The 18,530-nt window shown below is 44.6% G+C and overlaps 1 protein-coding gene across 4 annotated transcripts in view; it reads left to right on the top strand.

The window, feature by feature from the left end:
- Nucleotides 1–18,530, top strand: part of Ripor2 (RHO family interacting cell polarization regulator 2) — a 213,504-nt gene that overhangs the window by 156,637 nt on the left and 38,337 nt on the right. For all 4 annotated transcript variants that reach the window (XM_051194519.1, XM_051194521.1, XM_051194520.1 and 1 more), the window contains exons 2-9: nt 30–156; nt 1,687–1,842; nt 2,958–3,036; nt 4,581–4,604; nt 5,686–5,739; nt 6,968–7,117; nt 9,880–9,943; nt 17,336–17,379. In XM_051194519.1, the coding sequence (XP_051050476.1) occupies nt 30–156; nt 1,687–1,842; nt 2,958–3,036; nt 4,581–4,604; nt 5,686–5,739; nt 6,968–7,117; nt 9,880–9,943; nt 17,336–17,379 (698 nt within the window). The remainder of the gene's footprint in view (nt 1–29; nt 157–1,686; nt 1,843–2,957; nt 3,037–4,580; nt 4,605–5,685; nt 5,740–6,967; nt 7,118–9,879; nt 9,944–17,335; nt 17,380–18,530) is intronic.

Raw genomic sequence — 18,530 nt, 5'->3', positions numbered from 1 at the left:
GTTACCATGGTCTTCCATCTGTCTTACAGGACTGCCAACCAGACTCCCAGAAATCATGCTGGTGGGATCCCAATCCTTCTCCCCTGGAGGGCCCAATGGTATCATTCGGAGCCAGTCCTTCGCCGGCTTTAGTGGCCTGCAGGAAAGGCGATCCAGGCAAGTGCTGAGTGCTCCTCCTGGGATGCAGCAGAAAGAGGCAGGAGCTGATGTATGTGCCTCATCAATGTGCCTGTGTGGTAGTTAATGTCCTCTCCATGGAAAGCATAACTCACCCAGAATTAAGTGCAATCATTTTATCACTTAGAATTTCTTGTGCAAAGATGTGTGTATGTAAATGGCTGGCTCATAGCTATTATGAGCAATCATGTCCTCACTTTTGGGGACATGAACGATAAGAGGTATGGTTGAGGGGTTGTTTTTTAATGGATATGTGAGGGAGTGTACAGCCAGAGGCATCTGGAAGAGTCCAGAGCTTGGAGAGAAAGTAGTACACTCTCACTGAGCATGGCCAGCAAAGCGCACTGGGCCATGGGGTGTGTGTGGTGGGGAGAGCGAGAGAGGAGGCCAAGAAAGGTGGCAAAGAGGGCCAAGACAATACATGGTTAAAATGGCAGGGTTATATAGGAATCAGACAATAGGGGAAGGAAAGCCCACGAGCTGGAGAAGCTTAGCACTGGGAGTGGGTGAGAAGAGCCAGGGTGCCAGCATGGACTCTGTTGACAGGTACTTGTCATGCTGAGAGAGCCTGGAGGTGAGCATGCACTTTGGTTTGCTAATAGGTACCACTGTTAGCCATGGACCCCAGAGTGTGGACTCCCTCCTGCCCTACTTCCAACCCCTTTAAAACACACTTTCCATTACCTTCCTGTTTTGGAGACTATGAAAGTAGGCAGTGAATGAAGACTATGCCTCACGGAGTGACTCTGGGGAACTGATTATTCAGGTGGGAGTTGGGAGATTATACCCTACTTTCCCTGAAATCGCCTCCTCGCATAAAACCAAGGAAGTACAAAGAGTGAATGGGTAGCATGTAAGGAAATTCATCTTCCGTTTGCCCCATGGGTGATGCTCTCCCTTTCCAAGGGACCTCCAGGTTTAAAGACAAACTGTTTTAAAAAAGTAATATGAAGAATGATAAAGAACAATACCCAAACGTCAGTGTCCAGCTTCCATACACATGTGTGCACACATGCATAGCACCCACACACACAGACCCCACAAGCAAAAACAGAATTTTTAAAAAGTGAAAAAAGATAAATAATACTTCAAGGAGAGCTCTGAGTACAAGCTACATGTGTTTTTGTTTAATGCCCTAGAAAATTAGCTGAGGTATAAGTTTATATCTGATATTATGCACAGAACTTTTTTTTTTCCTTTTGGCTTGATTTAACTTCTACCTATTCATTGTTTCCACCTGGAACATTTATTCCTGGCTCACTCTGAGCTAGACTACAAGAGCACCCTCAAAAGGCAGACAACTCAAAGCTAGCTATGCCACAGGGTAGCCTCTGCCCAGCAAAATTTGCAACAAACATCAAGAAAGGAAATGTGGCCAGTTGGGATCTGTATCTACCCAGGGTCATGTTGCCTTCACCGGGCACTAGGATGAAGGCAAGATTTCAAAGGTGTTTCCCTGGTGGGCCTTTTTGATGTGTGAGGCTCACAGTCTCCTTTCTCTTTCTCTAGGTGTAACTCCTTCATTGAAAATGCCTCTGCTCTCAAGAAGCCTCAGGCTAAGCTGAAGAAAATGCACAATTTAGGACACAAAAATAACAACACTCCCAAAGAGCCTCAGCCGAAAAGAGTGGAGGAGGTCTACAGGGCCTTGAAAAATGGACTTGAGTAAGAACAATGGATTTGACGATGCCCTTTGGGCATTTTCCTTCCTAAAATAACCTTTTTTCCTTCCTAAAAGCTAGTAGTATTAGGAAATCAGTTCTGAAAACAGCCATATGTGCCACTGCTATTTTATTCTTTTGTTGGGCTTTGAGTAAGAGTCTTGTGCGGCTCAGGCTGGCTTTGAACTCACTGTGTAGACAATCATGGCCTTGCAGTTCTGACCCCATCTCCACCTATCAAGTGCTGGGATTGCAGAAGAAAAAAAAAAAAAAGCATACCAGCATATTTCACTGGGTGTTTCCTTCCTGTTCTATCATTGAGGCAGTTTTTAATAAGTCTCCCAGATGGGAGACATTTGGATTGCATGTCGTATCCGTGGCACTAAAGCGGGCTTTACACAGTGGTGTGTTTATAGTGTCTGCGTGTTTATTGTTAAGTGAAGTCCAATCTCTGCAGGGTTGGACTTCACTTAGACCATGGTCGACAGCAACAGCTTCACTAGAAATTGCTAAGGAAGGGTTTTGAGCTCTGTGTGGTAGATGCCACCTGTAATTCTACCCAGCACTCAGGAGGCCAAGGCAGGATCATCAAAAGGTCAGTCAGCCTGGATGGCATAGTATTACACAGCCTGCCTCAAACATACACACATGCAAACACCCTGTAAAGGGCTCTGAAACCATCCTGAATATGCAGTCACCACAGGGAGACAAAACTGTGTGACCCAGGGCCTGACTGACTCTTCCCTCCCAGTTGACTTCTCATTTCTGGATTTTCATCCTCACAGGGAGACTCCCCCCATCTCTCTCCCTGTCTTCAAACTAGACAAGATCAGATGTGCTTCCAAAATGCTCCCCAGCCACAGAGCAAAGTTTTGATTCTTTTCCCAAGAGGAGAGGGAGGCAGGGTCTCACTCTATAACCCAGGCTAGCCTGGGAGTTACTGTAAAGCCCAGACAGGCCTAGAATACATATCAGTCCTGCCGCAGTCTCCCATGTACTGAGATTATAGATGTGACTGATTGAGATTCTTATTCTTAACCCCATCTCAAAAGGCAAAGGTTAGCAACTGCCCAGATCCCTCCAGAAGTGAGAGCTCACCATGATGTCTTATGTTTACAGTGAGTACCTGGAATTTCACCAGACGGAGCTGGACAAGTTGACTGCTCAGTTAAAAGATATGAAAAGAAACTCTCGCCTGGTAGGTCCCTCCAACCATGAGGATACTAACACAAGGTGGAGGGTGGGGGTTTCCACCCCTAGCTTACCAGAGCTGGGGAGGGAAGGGGAAGAGAAGAGAGGAATGCTTAACAAAGCTGTTTTGGAAGGAAGAAGAGCTGAGCATGGTGGTTCACATCTGTAACCCCAGCAGGAGGAGAGCCCAGGCAGGAAGATGGCCAGCCTGGGATATACTATAGGGAGACCTTGTCTCACTAAAATAAAATAAAATAATAATAATAAAAGGAAAATTATTATTTTCTTTTAAATGCTTTATTCTTAATACTTCTGGGTATTCTCTATGTGTTTATATAGATATACTTCATAGTGAAATAAAGATGATAAAGATGGTTTTGGAAAAACTTCCCTAAGTAGGAATGGAGAGATGGCTCAGTGGTTAAGATCACTGGCTTCTCTTCCAGAGGTCCTGAGTTCAATTCCCAGCACCCATATGGCTGCTCATGATCCCGGTGCCCTCGCCTGGTATACAAACATACATGCAGACATATATATATATATATGTATATATGTGTATATATATATACATATATATATAAATCTTTTTTTTAAAGTCTACATAATATAACAAAATGATATGTTGCTGTTTTCCTAGCATCACCTTAGTGATTCAGAATTCAGAAACAAGAACTTGTAAATATGGGTCAATGTCCCTAGTTTGCCAAATGCAACTTGCAGAAGAATTTCTTTCAGTTTATAGAGTATACTCCATCATAGAGAGAGGCCAGGCAGGAACCTGGAGGCAGGAATGGAGACAGAGGCATGGAGGAGCACTGCTTCACTCTCTTTCTCCTCATGTCTTTCTCAACCTGCTTTCTTATGGTGCTCAGGACAACATGTTCAAGAGTGGCACCTCCCACAATGGGCAGGACTTGCCTACATGCCAACCTGATAGCATTTTTCTTAGTTGACAGTCCGCTTCTCAGATGACCCTGGCTTGTGTCAAAACCTAACCAGCTCAGCCAGTGGCGACAGCCATGGAAGCTGGGAAGAAGGTCACTAAGGCCAGAGTGACAGCACCTTTGAGCCCCATTGGGATCCATGCTGGATGGAGAATGAGCTCAATTGTGATGAATTTCTGAGGACTGGCTTTGTTCATACCAAAATGTTATTTATCACACCTTTACCTTTCGAGGCAGCAGAAACCCCCAGGTAGACTGCCTAGGTGGGCCTGGCAGCTCTGTGAGAACATGTGTCTGTCTTCCACTTCGCTGGTGGATAGACTTTGCTGGGTTTTCTTTACGAACCCTTACAGCTGCCGAGAGGGCAAGCATGGGGTGCAGTTTTTGTAGAGTAGCAGAGGTGAGGTGATGCGGGCTCTTGAGAGTACCCCCCAAATAACCCAGAGTTCTACTCAGTAAAAGCAGATACCAAAAGATCCAGTAGAATTTCATGGGGCTGGTGATTCCTTCACAGGAAATGTAGAAATGTGAACTGCACCGCTTATGGAAGCAGATTGCATTTCTGAGGACGATGTGCTGTAACCAGGGGCTATTCTTTTCATTTCAGGGTGTGCTGTATGACCTAGACAAGGTAGGCAATCGTTCCGTGTTGGGGTGTTGCTGGAAGTGAAACTCTGCACTTTGAGCAGATGTCAGTAAGAGACCCTTGGGGAGACAGTACGATTCCAGATAAAGGATGATTTTCTCATTCTGGGAAGAAGAAAAATCCTTTTATTTATTTAGTTTTGTTAAGAGATGAATGAGCATTCGGTGCTACAGAATCAAAGGGCATTCAGCTCAAGGGAAACATGGCCTCCTGGTTGTGTGTTTGCTTTGGTTTCTGTGAGTCTGGAACTTGGATTTAGAGGTCGTTACCATGTGGCCTTTAAGTAGTAACTGCCATTTTCATCAAATATGAGACATCTCTGATTGGAAACTGCCACAATTGTTTATGTGCCACTAGAATATATTTCCACTGCATATTCCATATGTAATGTAATGTTTCAAAAATATACTATAAAATAGAAAAGTATTATACTTAAATATATATATATTCTTATTAGCAACATTCTTTCAGGCCTTTTAAAATGAGATTGTTGTGTCTTCCTTTTTAGTTACTCTCCATGCCATTCTATATACATAGCTTTATTTAAATACCAAATTATGGTATATTCTCTGTGAAGATATTTTAAAGGGCAATTAAATCAAACGTATGTTACAACAATATTTATAATTCATAGGGCTGGCATGAACGCTGAATCTGTGATCCCAAACCCATGGCTATTTGCCACAATGGGCAAATAACAATTCTAAAATCTACCCAGTTTCAGATGCAATTCAATACACAAAAAGGTCAGTTTAGAGCATACAAAAAATGAGACTGCTCCACCAGAAATCAAATGGATTGGCCACCTTGATGTTGAACATGGGATGACCATAATTAGTTCAAGCTTATCTCTCATGGTAGTCAGTGTTCTGAAAAATATTTTCAAAATTAACATTAGAACAAACCTAAAATAGTGATCAAGGTGGGAGAAAAGAAGAAGTGGTAAGTAGGTATTTCCGGAACTTGTGAGGGGAGGGCATGCTAATGAAATTACTCTCACAAGCCTAATAATGTTTTGCACTGTGAATGGCTGCCCTTTTTCTCAAGCTTCTCCTTTTAATTCCAGCAAATAAAAACAATTGAGCGATACATGCGACGCCTGGAGTTTCACATTAGTAAGGTAAGCAATACTGCTGTTGTCTTTGCTTCTGCTCTTAGATACTGCCCAGCATATGTGCCCTGTGAGCCTTCAACTAATAGATACCTAAACTGAACATAGACATGAAAGCCTTGGGGCTGGAGACATGGCTCAGATTAAAAGTACTGGCTGTTCTTGCAGAGGACCCAGGTTCAGTTCCCAGCCACCACATGGTGGCTCACAACCAATTGTAACTCCAGTCCCAGGGGATCCAACACATTCCTCTGACTTCCATGTGTACCAGGCATGAATGTGGTACACAGATATACATGCAAGCTAAACTCCCATTCACATGAAATATAAATAAATAAAATACAAAAGAAAGAGAGGAATTAAGCAAAAAAGGGTGGGAGGGAGGAAGATGGGGAGAAATAAGAATGTAAAGTCTGATCATTTGTTGCTGTTGGGACTTCACTTTGAAAATGAATTTGAACAAATTAATTTACTTTCTTTGCTATTGATCCATGACTTCACAAAATTGTTTTAAGTAAATAACTCATTTTAAATTTTTAAACACTTAATTCTGGGGCTAGAGAGATGTCTCAGTGGTTAAGAGCAGATGCTACCATTGCAGAGTTCAGTTCCCAGCACCTACATCCCTTGGCATGCAACTACCTGTAACTCCAGCTCCAGAGGATCTGATGCCCTCTTCTGGCTTCCAAGGGCACCTGCACTCAAGTACACATACCCACACATAGATACACATAGCATATAGCCACATAATTAAGAATGAAAAAACAAACAAACAAACAAAAAGGCTGACTCCAGGCCTACAGAAATGGTTCTGTGGTTAATAGTACTTGCTATGCAATCTTGGAATCATGAGGACTGGGGTTTGAAACCCCAGCACCCATTCCATAAGCTGAGTGTCCCTAAAATGCCTGTAACCCAAGTTCCAAGATAGGAGGGTGGCAGGGGCTTGCTGGCCTTCCATTTAGCGGAGAAAACATGAGCTATGCATTCAAGAGAGAGCTCTGAGTACAAGCATTTATGCAATTTAGAAACAGTATTTGAGCAAAATCTGCTTTGAAACAAACAAACAAACCTGCCACATAGTGCTGAAACAAACTGTTCTAAAGGAATCACCTGTGGCAGGACTCTGTTTCTTGAGACTAGAAAGACAGTGTATCTTTAAGGGCATGACAAGGGCCTGTGGGACTTCTCTCAAGCATGAGGATTATTTATCTCTTTCCTGTTTGGGCTCTGGCAGGTAGATGAGCTTTATGAAGCCTATTGTATCCAACGGCGCCTCCAAGATGGTGCCAGCAAAATGAAGCAAGCATTTGCAGCGTCCCCTGCCAGCAAGGCTGCCCGGGAGAGTCTGTCTGAGATCAACCGCAGCTATAAGGAGTACACAGAGGTAAACCCTGCCATCTCTTTCCATGGCCACATCTGACCTGTTAGTCACTGCCAGAAAAAAGACGAGCAGCAGCAGCAGCACACAAACCCATTCCATACTCTAGAAAGTACACACAAATGCAGCCAGGCCTGCTGGCACAGGCCTGTAAGCCCAGCTGCTCAGGAAGGTGATGCAGGGGAATTGCAAGTTCCAGGCTAATGTGGGCTTTGAGACTGTGGCTCAAAATGAAAACAAGAAAAAAGAAAAAGAGAGCTGAGAAAGTAGGTCAGCAGTGGAGCATTTATTTACCTGACAGACATGAGGAAAACTCCAAGAAAGCAAGACAGTGGTGGAATTGTCTAAACCAAGCCATGATGCCTAACATGACGTCATGTAAATTCACTTCCAAATACTGTTGTGTGCCCTGAAGAAAGAGTAAACCCCAGGCCTGCCTTCAGTTTTGCTTTTGTTATTGTTTTTTGTTTGCTTGTTTACTTGCTTTTTGATGTGTATATGAGAAATTTTTATCCAATATAAAGAACCTTGAACAGAAATGTATCTTCCTGGCTTCTGATGGTCCCTGGGGCCCAACCACTGGACTGGGAAGTTTTCACCTCTCTAGGGGTCACCTAACACTAATGCATGCCTTGATGAACAGGCTAAATTATTAAAGCTTGTCTCGCTGTCCCTGGAAACTGTCTTCGGAGATCAAATGTCATCCATGAGGTCATGGCTCGAGCAGGTTCTGGTGAACAATTTACAGAGCCAAGCATCTGCTTCAGGATAGATGCCTTTATGCTCGAACTCGGGGCTGCCCATTGTCTCAACCAAGTCTTGCTATTTTCATGATTTAACCTTAGGCTCTTCTTTGCCTGAATTCCCATTTTCACAAGAATATGTTTAATTCATTAAATAGTCATAGTGTAATCTCAACAGTTGGAGACTAAAACAGGAGATTTGCTTCAAGTCTAAGACCACTGTGGGCTAAATAGTAACTACTAGACCAGCTAGGTCTACATAGCAAGAACTTGTCTCAAATAAATAAATAAACAAATAAATAATAAGGGCTGTGGAGATAGCTGGGTCATTAAAGTGAATGCTGGATTCAGAAGGCACTGGATCCCCTGCAATTGGAGTTACAGGAAGTTAGGGGTCACGGTTTAGATGCTGGGAACTGAACCTGGATCCTCTGGCAGAACAGCCTGTGCTCTCAACCCGCTGAGCCATCTCTCCAGCCCTATTACTGGCTTTTTGAGCACATCAAAATTATAGGATCCAGAAACAGCCCTAATAAGCACTCCAGTTTAGTGATTTTATCACACCATAATTGCAGTGGCAAGTCTCAGAGTATTTTCCCATATGTAACGGTGTTCATCCCTGGTTGTGTTCTGACCATGGGTGACTTGAGCTGTTAACATAGTGGCCCCTGAGTTCTTGAGACACTAGTAACAGTCCCAATGTGTCTGATGACACATCTGGGATGTCTAGCAAGTATTCCCTTGCAGAAGGGCCTCAGGCTCTGAGGAAGCTGTGATTTTGTTTTCAAAGCTTTCAAGTTCCTCTGAGCCCAGACTGAGGAAATGCTTTGCCTTCCCAGCTATTCTAAGCTCTCTGAAGTACTAAGAACTTCTGACAGGAGGGGTAAGCTCCCTGAAGCTGTGCTTGTACCTGCCCATGCTCTCTGAGCGGCCTTGCTTTTGTTGGAAAGGCCACTCACACAGGCCGAGCCTCAGTGAAGCTGGCCATGAGGAAGATGCTTGCAGAAGCAGTGGACACTGCAGCTTACTACAGTGTGGAGGCTTCCAAATCTTGCCCCAGCTGAGCTCCATGAGACCCTCACTGGGACAGACCCAGGCTGTGGCTCTAGCTGCTCTAACTGCCCCTAACTGCTTCCATTAGGTCATCAGATACTGGGGCAGTAGGACGGGTGTAGTTAGGCATTGTAACCTTCAACCTCTCATTCCTTTAGCACCACAGTGAGGAAGGGACTCCTACTAGACCCAGGGGGTCATTCTGGAACTTCATGACATTACATTAGGAAGTGTGCCTCACTTGAGCCTAACCCCTCCTCGTGTGTGTGTGTGTGTGTGTGTGTGTGTGTGTGTGTGTGTGTGTGTGTGTGTGTGTATGTGTGTTATAGAGAGGTGCTTGTAGAAACCAGATGAATACTTAAGCTGTCATCCCCTTGGGTGTTATTGCCCATTTTGTTGGGTTTTGTTTGTTTTATCTTAAGACAGGATTTCTCACTGGCCTAGAACTCTCTAAGTAGGCTAGGCTGGCAAGCCAACAAGCCTTAGAGGTCAGCCACTCTGCCTTCCTTGTATTGCAATGCCTGCTTTCTTATTCTTCTTATTATTATTATTATTTAATTTAGCAAGTAAATGATACGTGGTGTGTGTGTGTGTGTGTGTGTGTGTGTGATATATAACATGTTATGAAACAGGCATACACTATAGAATGGCTGACCCAGCTTGTTTAACCTGGAGCATGGATCTCTTCCTATGTGGTATATATGGATGATTCCCCATCACAGTAATACTCCTTTTTACAATCTGTATCCTATATTTGTCTGACTCTTTTGGTATAATTTAACATGTTCATCTAAGCCCCAGCTATCCTGAGCACTGGAGGCCTTGCTTAGCCATGTCGCTGGGCCTGACCTGTGTATTCATGGCCAACAGGAAAATGCCTTTTGTTCATGCTGTGACTATTGAAATGCCTTGTGCTTTGAGCTGTAGTGTGAAGGGTGGTGGATCTAACACCATCTCCAATGCTCTTTGCAGAACATGTGCACCATTGAAGCGGAGCTGGAGAGTCTGCTGGGAGAATTCTCCATCAAGATGAAAGGTAATCTTTTCTTGTTTAGAGAGAGGAAGGTGCTGTCTTCACAGCACTTTCTGAGAAGGATGCTATTTGTGTTTTCCTTGCAGAATCACAGAGTCACCCACACTTAACCCTTCCATTCACGTTGGTGTTTTGATGAGTCTCTTCTTGAATCTTGTCTTCACATTTGAAAACGGTGTTTATTGTAGGACTATGTCAAATAAGCACAAGAATAGGCTGAATGAAACTGTAAACCCTCACAATCCGTCCTGCAGATTCAGTAATCACAAACACTTTGCCACATTTTTTTTTCCCTTGATGAACTAGAAAACTCCAGAGGAGTAAAACCCAAGTATGTCAGCCAGTGCCTGTAAACTTCAGTGAACAGTTCTGAAAGAATAGGGCCACCTTCTTATGTAACCACAGTGCCATGTCCTGTTGTCCCATTATCACATCTAACAAAATTAACAAGCCTTTGTTATTAACCTAGTGCGTTTGCAGATAGCCCCAGCTGTCTCAAAAGTGCTTCCTACTGTTGCTTGGCTTCAATTAGGACCCACGTATCGTAAAGTCAAGTCCATGTGCTATAATTAGCTGTCAGATGGCTTCCCTTTAATCTAAAACAAACCCCTGTTCAACATTCTAGACTTGCCTGTTGGCTTCTTTGCATTGTTATTCATTCATTTGTTTATTTGTCTACCTAGGACATTTTCTTTTTGTTTCTAAAACGAAATTTTTCTACATAATTTAGACTGGTCTCAAACCCAAGGCAATCCTTCTACCGCAGCATGCCGAGCACAGGGACTATAGGCCTGTGTCACTATGCTTGGCTGTCTGTCACATAATGGTTTCATCTGTTCCTTCTCTCTCATGTTTCAGTGAGTCTGCAATATTTAGTCCAGAATGTTCTAGAAGCATCTTTGGTTTAAACTACAGCATCTTCAGATGAAAAGGAAACCTGGTTTCAGAAAAGAGAGCTCCACCTAGATGTGGTCAGACTTACATGGCAGTGTCCACAGTGGCCATGAGGGCTGTGGGATGGCACCATCACAGCCAGTCCTCTTCTCTCCCATGCTTTGGATCCGGCTGTGCCCCTGCAGTCCTTTCTCTCGGTTTGGTTGCCTGTTTAACAGTTTGATCCCTAGATTGCTAGTGAGAGTTATCACCTTTCCTACTTTCTGCAACAAGCAGAGTGAAAAGGGGAGACTCCCTTTCAAAAGGACTCGGGGTGTGGCTACAGACATGGCATGGTGATTAAGAACATCAGTGGTTCTTGAAAAGAACCAGGGTTCTGTTCCAGCTGCCTACATGATCACTTACAACCATTGGTAACTCCAGTCCCATGGGATCAAACGGCCTCTTCTGACCTCCTCTGGCAGCAGGCACACATGTAGTGCACATACATATATGCAGCCCAAACACTTGCTGGGCGCCTGCACCCTCCAGCTCTTCAGGGCTATTTGCTTCCACTTGGGTCTGCACCTGAGTCGGCAGTTTAAAACCACTCTGGATCCACCCTCCCTCAGCAGTTCAAACTCTATAGAGCCAGGATGGGGGTTCTAAGGGTCTCTAAGCTTGCAGGATGGTTTGGTCTGCATCCAGGTTCTCTGTGAGCTAGCACACAGACTGAAGTTACTTTATCACTGTTAGCACCCGGACTTTCCATGTCCCATGGCATGTAGGAGAGCACACAGAGTGAGGTCACCCACCACTGTTAACACCTGGACTGCCCGTGTCCTGTTGCTAACATTGACCAATACAGATGTTCCCATTTTTTTTTAGGAGAGGGATACTTTCTTCTGTTGCATATGTGGGAGCCAGTGGCCAAGAGACATTAGATGACTTCTCACCACTCACATAGTAAGCTGATGTCAGACTTGAAACTGAATTCTGGGTCCTGGCTCCTATGTTACTTTTCTTGTCTCTATGACAAATACCTGACAAAAAGCAACTTTGAGGAGAAGGGATTTACTGTAACTTATAGTTTGGAAGACAAAAGTTGGTCATGGTAGGGCAGGTATAATAGAACTCACCGGGTGTGGAAGCCTGCAGCTGAGACCTCTCTAATTTCCCAGGACCAGGAAGCAGAGAAAGGAAAATGCTGGTGCCCAGCTTACCTCCCTTTTGTTGTTGTTTTAATCCATTCCAAAACCCCAGACTGCAAGATGTGGTCACCCTGGGCCTCGCCTTCTAAATTAATTGACTGTGGAAACACCCTCACAGATACACCCTAAGGGTTATGCCTCACTACTTCTCAGGACCCCTTCTTTCTTTCCTTCCTTCCTTCCTTCCTTCATTCCTTCCTTCCTTCTTTTCTTTCTAGACAGGGTCTCATGTAGTATTTGCTATATAGCTGAGGCAGACTTTGAACTCTTGATATTCATACCATTCCCTACCCCCTAAATGCTAAGATTATAGTCATCCACCATACCCAGCCTTCTAGGCATTTTTATTCAAGTAATTTGGCTATGGAAATTAGCCATCACAGCTGCCAGTACATGGCCATCTATCTTAATGCCACATTATGAAGCAGTTTCAACAGTGAGCAGACACTATCAACCACTGCGCAGATGCTGGTTTTCCCTAGAAAAGGGATCCCCTTCACCCTAAAACACGGCACCCAAAGGGCTTGGTAGGGGAAAGGGACTGCCCACCATCCAATGATCTACATCTCAGACCTGGAGGTAATGAGGAAATGATACTGAGAGTCTGCCATGGGTAGAGCTGTCCAGGCCGCCAACAGTGAACGGGTGCCTTGGGCTGATGTAGTGAATTCCAGAGCTCTGCTCTCTCCCTCTGCCCACTTTTCCCATCTGCTTCCTTGGTTGCCCTCAACTCAGCCTCTGTCACCTCTACTCTCTTAACATAAAAAACCCAGAAACTGCACCTGTGATTACACACACACACACACACACACACACACACACACACACACACCATCTTCTTCTCCCTCCACAAAAGAAGACCTCCCTGCTGCCAAGTCAAGACATCCTAGATTCCCATAAGCCACTCCTGACCATTGTATTTGATTAGGAGACACCCCCAACCCCTACCCCCATCTCCAAAACTAGTCACTTGCATCACATTGTCAGACCTGGCAACCCCTAACTTCCCTTTTGCTCAACCCCGCAACTAACTACAGCATGAAGGGCAGTTGTCCTGGTGATGGTGCTAAAGACACTGGGGCAGGGGCTGCTGAGCTGTGCACACCTGCCTCTGCCTCCTCGTGACCCCTGCCCTGGACTCCCCAGCTAAGGCGGTGGGGAGAGGGACCTCTGAGTAGCACATCCTCACTCAGTGGGCATACATGGACAATTGAACCAATCAAATGACCAGACTGCTGTAGAAGCCTGAGCCCACGATGGAGGGAGGGGCTGCTGAGGGCAGAGGCAGCAGGGTCTGAGCACAAAGCCAGCTTGGGCTACATAATAAAGTGTCTCAAAAGAAAAAAAAAAAAACAAAAACAAAATTGTCAAGCTTGGTGGTTCATCCCTGTAATCTCAGCACTCTTGAGGCTGAGGCAGGATTGTTGCAAGTTTGAGGCCAGCCTGGGCTTTAGAGTTAGATGTTGTCTCAAAAAAAAAAAAAAGATTAATTTAAAGAGGTTTCCACTGGGGGGGGGGGGGACGACGACACACACACGTGCTTGGCAGGAGGCTGGGCGTGAAGGGGGCTTCCTAAAGTGACCTTAGGACAAATAAGCTGAAAGCCCCCCCTGAAGGGGGGAGGGCTGCCCAATGCTGGCAGGGAGAGTGCTGTGGCCTGTGTGCTCTGTGAAAGTGCTGTGGGAGCTGTTTAGGTTGTCAACTCCTGAGTGCCCAGCTGAGGAGAACTTAATTCAAGATCCCCGGAAAAGGAAGGAGCTAAGAATGGCTGGTTTTCTTCCCAATTGTTGCCTCACCGCAAGTGAGTTCCAGGAGCACACATGTCCTGAGGTCAACGCTAGCTGGGTGCCATGGCTTGCTTATAGGGCAAGGCCAGCCTCTGGTGAGCTAGGAGGCTGCCCATAGAACAGAAAGGTCTGTGTTAAGACACACAGCTGCCAGGTGCTTGACAATTCACCTTAAAGTCGGAGGTAACACTCTTAGGAAGGTCATGGCAGAACTGGGAAACAGTGGAGGACTCCTATGACAAAGCCATGTTTGAGCAAAGGGAGCCAGTGGCACAGGAATCCGGCGTGGGTAACTACTATACATCTGTATAGCTGTGTGGCTGTATAATCAGCACCTTTTCTCCACTGTGATAAACTCTCTGAAAGCAACCACTAACTTAAGGGGAAAGGCGTCATTGTGGCTTAAGGTTTGGGGGAATTCAATCCACTGTGGGAGAGGGAGTCAGCTGGTGACTGAATGTTCAAACTTGAGCCTGGGGCCATTTCATATTCATACAGTCACCCTGGGACATCACCCTCCCCTCCATTCAGGCTGTAAAAAAGCTGTTACATCAGTAACACTGGAGCAGGTTTAAGAGATTGAAAAGATGGAAGACCCATGCGAATACATAAGTCCCCTATTTCCTGGCCTCCCAGGTACGCCATTAGAGGGAACCCGGGATTGGGTCCTGAGTGGCCTTAATGAAAACTTAACTGGCATAACAGTTACCATCCCAGCTGAGAAAACACTGAGCTTCCTACAGCTGTAGAAATGCCAGCAGGGCCTCGGGCCAGAATTGAAAGAACCCTGCCAGGCCCAAAGACAGGCTGTCACTGTCACTGCCACTGATTGTTCTGTAGCCTGCACCATGAACACCACCACCTGGGGAGCTTTGAGCAAGAAGCGTCCCCAGGAACTGTTTCCTCCTGATGGCTGCCCTTCTGATGTTACCACTGTCACCAGAGGATAGGAAAAGTCTTGCAAGGAATGCCAAGAAAATGCTTTCATTACATGGGCAGTGAGGCCCCAAATCCATCCCAACCACACCCTTCCCCCTCACATAGGTTTATTTTGAGAAGAGGGATGAATCGTCAAACAACTCTTCCCCTTTGCTCGCCTTATCTAGCACGGTACCCGGCCCACTTCATAAGCAGGTAGCAGATTAACCCCAAACTAATAATCTGTCGGTTTTCAAAGGACAAACTGGGTTTCCTTAGAATTAGCACATCAGACTTTGGATTCATAAGAATCAGCCAGCGATGTTTTCTTTCAGGTGTATTTTTGTGGGGGGAAGAAAGCCTAAGTGCTCCAAAACTATTCATGAAAATAGCTTCCTCCAACCCTGCTTTTATTACAATGAGTCTTCGTAAGTGGCTCATTAGCTTCTAATTATTAGTGAGAGCTGGTCCTAGATGGATAGGCTCGCCCAAGAAAAAGTATGCCAAGTTGGTGAATTACTGCCATCTACTGACGAATGGTGGTTAAAAAAAAAAAAAAAAAAAAAAAGATGGGTCCATTTTGAAGTTCCCCTGGACTTACAGATCTTATTTATAACTAACTGTGCCCATAGGCCAATGGGAAGCATATTCATTCATTGCAGAGTCTCACAGTCTATTAGTTGAGCCACTCATTAAAGGTAGAACACGCAACGCGACATGGTCTTTGTTATGTTTCATGACTAAAATGGGGTTTGCTAGAAACACAACCCAGGGCAGAGAAGACAGCATGAAGCAAGCGTAGGGGTCTGAGTTTGGATATGCAGAACCCGTGTAAAAAGCTGAGCATAGTGTCACGCATCTATAATCCCAGCTTGGTGGCGGGAGTGGGAGTGGCAGGGGGAGGTGAGACAGGTAAGTAGGGTAGGTCCCTGTTTTCTGGGCAGCCAGTCTAACCAAACGGCAACCTCCAGGTTCAGTAAGAGATCTTGTCTCAAAAATGAAGGCGGATGAAGCAATCGAGGAAGACAGTATCAATGTCAGCATTGAACTCTGAATTCCACATAAAAAGGCACACATGTGCACACGTATACATGCACAAGCATATCAACCTTCCAGGACTCAAAGGTTATAAATGAAAAACACCTGTGCTAAATTTTTCACTGGAAGTTTTGTCATGAATTTTCCCTGAAGAAATGAAAATGTAAATAAATATCTTCAGCCTCACACAGTAGGCTTTCAGTAAATATCTAAAGGAAGAAGGAAAGGGGTGACCAAAGCTGAGGCTCCTGAGCTGCCCCAAGATAAGATTTTTTGCTGCTGAACCAGGCTGGTGCATAGTAAACCTCAAGGGAGAAGTCCATTTCCAAATGACTGGCAGATGGCACCGGGGAAGGAAAGCCACCTTGTGCTAGCTAGTTAGTTCTATGTCAACTTCACATAGGCTCGAGTCATCTGAGAGGAGGGAACCTCAATTGAGAAAATGCCTCCATAAGATCCAGCTGTAGAGCATTTTCTTAATTAGTGATTGATGTGGGAGGGTCCAGGCTATTGTGGGTAGTGCCATCCCTGAGCAGGTGGCCCTGGGTTCTATAAGAAAACAGACTGAGCAAGCCATGTGGAGCAAGCCAGTAAGCAGCACCCCTCTAGGGCCTCTGCATCAGCTGCTGACTCCAAGTTCCTGCCCTGATTGAGTTCCTGTCCTGACTTCCTTCAGTGACAAACAGTGACATGGAAGCTTAAGCCAAATAAACCCTTTCCTCCCCAAGTTGTTTTATTCATGCTGTTCATCACAATAATGATAATCCTAACTAACACCTCTTCTGTTGAGTGTGTAGGCTGTTGGCAGTTGGGTGGATTTGGTTTGTTTTCTTTTTTAAATGTATTTTTATTTTATGTACATTGGTGTTTTGCCTGCATTCATGTCTGTGTGAGTATGTCAGAGCATGGAGTCACAGACAACTGTGACCTGCCATGTAGAACCTGGGTCCTCTGGAAGAGTCATCGGTGCTCCCAACCACTGATCCATCTCTCCAGTCCCTTGGTTTGTTTTCTTAATCACAAGTTTTGTGTACATTATAGTCTATTTCTAGTAATTTCATAACCATAAACAGTGGTATCATTGTTCTGTATAAAAATGAGAAAAAGAGGGCAATGAGTGTCTTCAATCAAGTCATGGGTGTGGGCACAAGGACTCACAAGGGAGGTATTTAGTGTCACAGATCTTGGGACAGAAGGAAAAACAAGAGGCCAGTTTATTTTCATGGGAATATTTTGGTCAGTGAAAGAACAGATCTTTCTGATCCTGCTGTCCTGATCCTGATCCTGAAATCTGCCAAAGGTACACAGAGTTCTAACCACCCAACATCCTCCCCAATCCTGTAAATCCCCCCTCCCAACCACCCTATCAAGGAACACCCCCCTCTAGCCTTGATGGATGGAATCCCTAGACATCACCTGCAAAGGCTATTCTCCAAAGATGGACCCAAGTCTGTTACCTGCATTTTCTCCAGTTTCACATATTACTTGAGTTTTAAACCTATAACAAATTGGGCCTCTAAAGAAGGGAAATGAGTTCTGTACCTCAAAGCCCAATCTCTTGCTTACAGGTCTGGCTGGCTTTGCTCGCCTCTGCCCTGGAGATCAATATGAAGTAAGTAACATGTTGGTCTACATGTTGGCATTGGGGGCTTGAAGGGGAAGGGCTGGCTATAGTTTTTTTTTTTTGTTGCTGCTGCTGTTTTGGTACTAGGAATTGAACCCAGACTCTTATGCATGTTAACCATTGAACTACATCTTCAGTCAGTGTTTTACTTTTTAAAAAAACAATGTGTATCTGTCTGTCTGTGTCTGTGTGGGTATATGGGGACAGGAGTGAGGATACGACAGAGATCAGAGCTTAAGTTTCAGGCAGTTGTGAGCCTTCTGATGTGGGTGCAGGGAACTGAATTCAGGTTCTCTGCAAAAGCAATATATGCTCTTAATGACTGAGCCATTTTTCCACCCCTACTCTTTGATTTTTAAAACAGCATTTCATAAAGTTGCTCAGGCTAGCCTTGAACTTGTGATCCTCCTGCCTCAGCTAGGATGTCAGGCACAGAATACCAGGCCAGAGTTCAGTTATTTTTGCTTAATTTGTCTTATAACATTTTGAGCCAATTAGAAAGTTCGGAGGGTATCTAAAAATGCCCACATTTGGAACATGACAGTTCTATATACCCCATCATTACCTTGCAGATGTTACTTTACTCACAGCCAACTATGACCCTTCATCCCTAAGCTCTTCTCCCAACACATAAGCCCCAAACAATCCTTAACACTTACAAATTTAGCATTGCCTCTTCAGCAAATGCCATCTGATAGTCTGCATTTATAGCCTTCAGGTGCCCCAAATTTTTACATTGTAGCCATTTTTCTTTCTGATCCAAGATCTAATCTAGGATCATGACTGATTCAAAGTCTTATGATTGTAAAAGAAACACAGCTACCAGGCATGTCTAGCTCACATGGCCTGTGGACTGCATGCAGCCAAGAATATGAATATGACGTAACACAAAATCATAAATGTCAGACATTAGGTTATTTTGTTCATGTGGAAATTTTTGATAACTCAATTGCAGAGTTTTTGAGTGTGAACTTGGTGTGTGACAATATCATCTGACCATGTCCAAAGGTTGGACAAGACCCATACCTGATTATAGTTTTCTTTATAAAAACTTACTTTAAAACAACATGGTAGCTCACACCTGAAGAGATTGTCAGTTTGAGATAGCCTGAGCCTTGTCTCATGGTGGTGGTTCATGC

Source organism: Phodopus roborovskii, unplaced genomic scaffold, assembly GCF_943737965.1.
Source record: "Phodopus roborovskii unplaced genomic scaffold, PHOROB, whole genome shotgun sequence".
Taxonomy (NCBI): Eukaryota; Metazoa; Chordata; class Mammalia; order Rodentia; family Cricetidae; genus Phodopus; species Phodopus roborovskii.
This window is presented reverse-complemented; position numbering and strand designations above follow the sequence as displayed.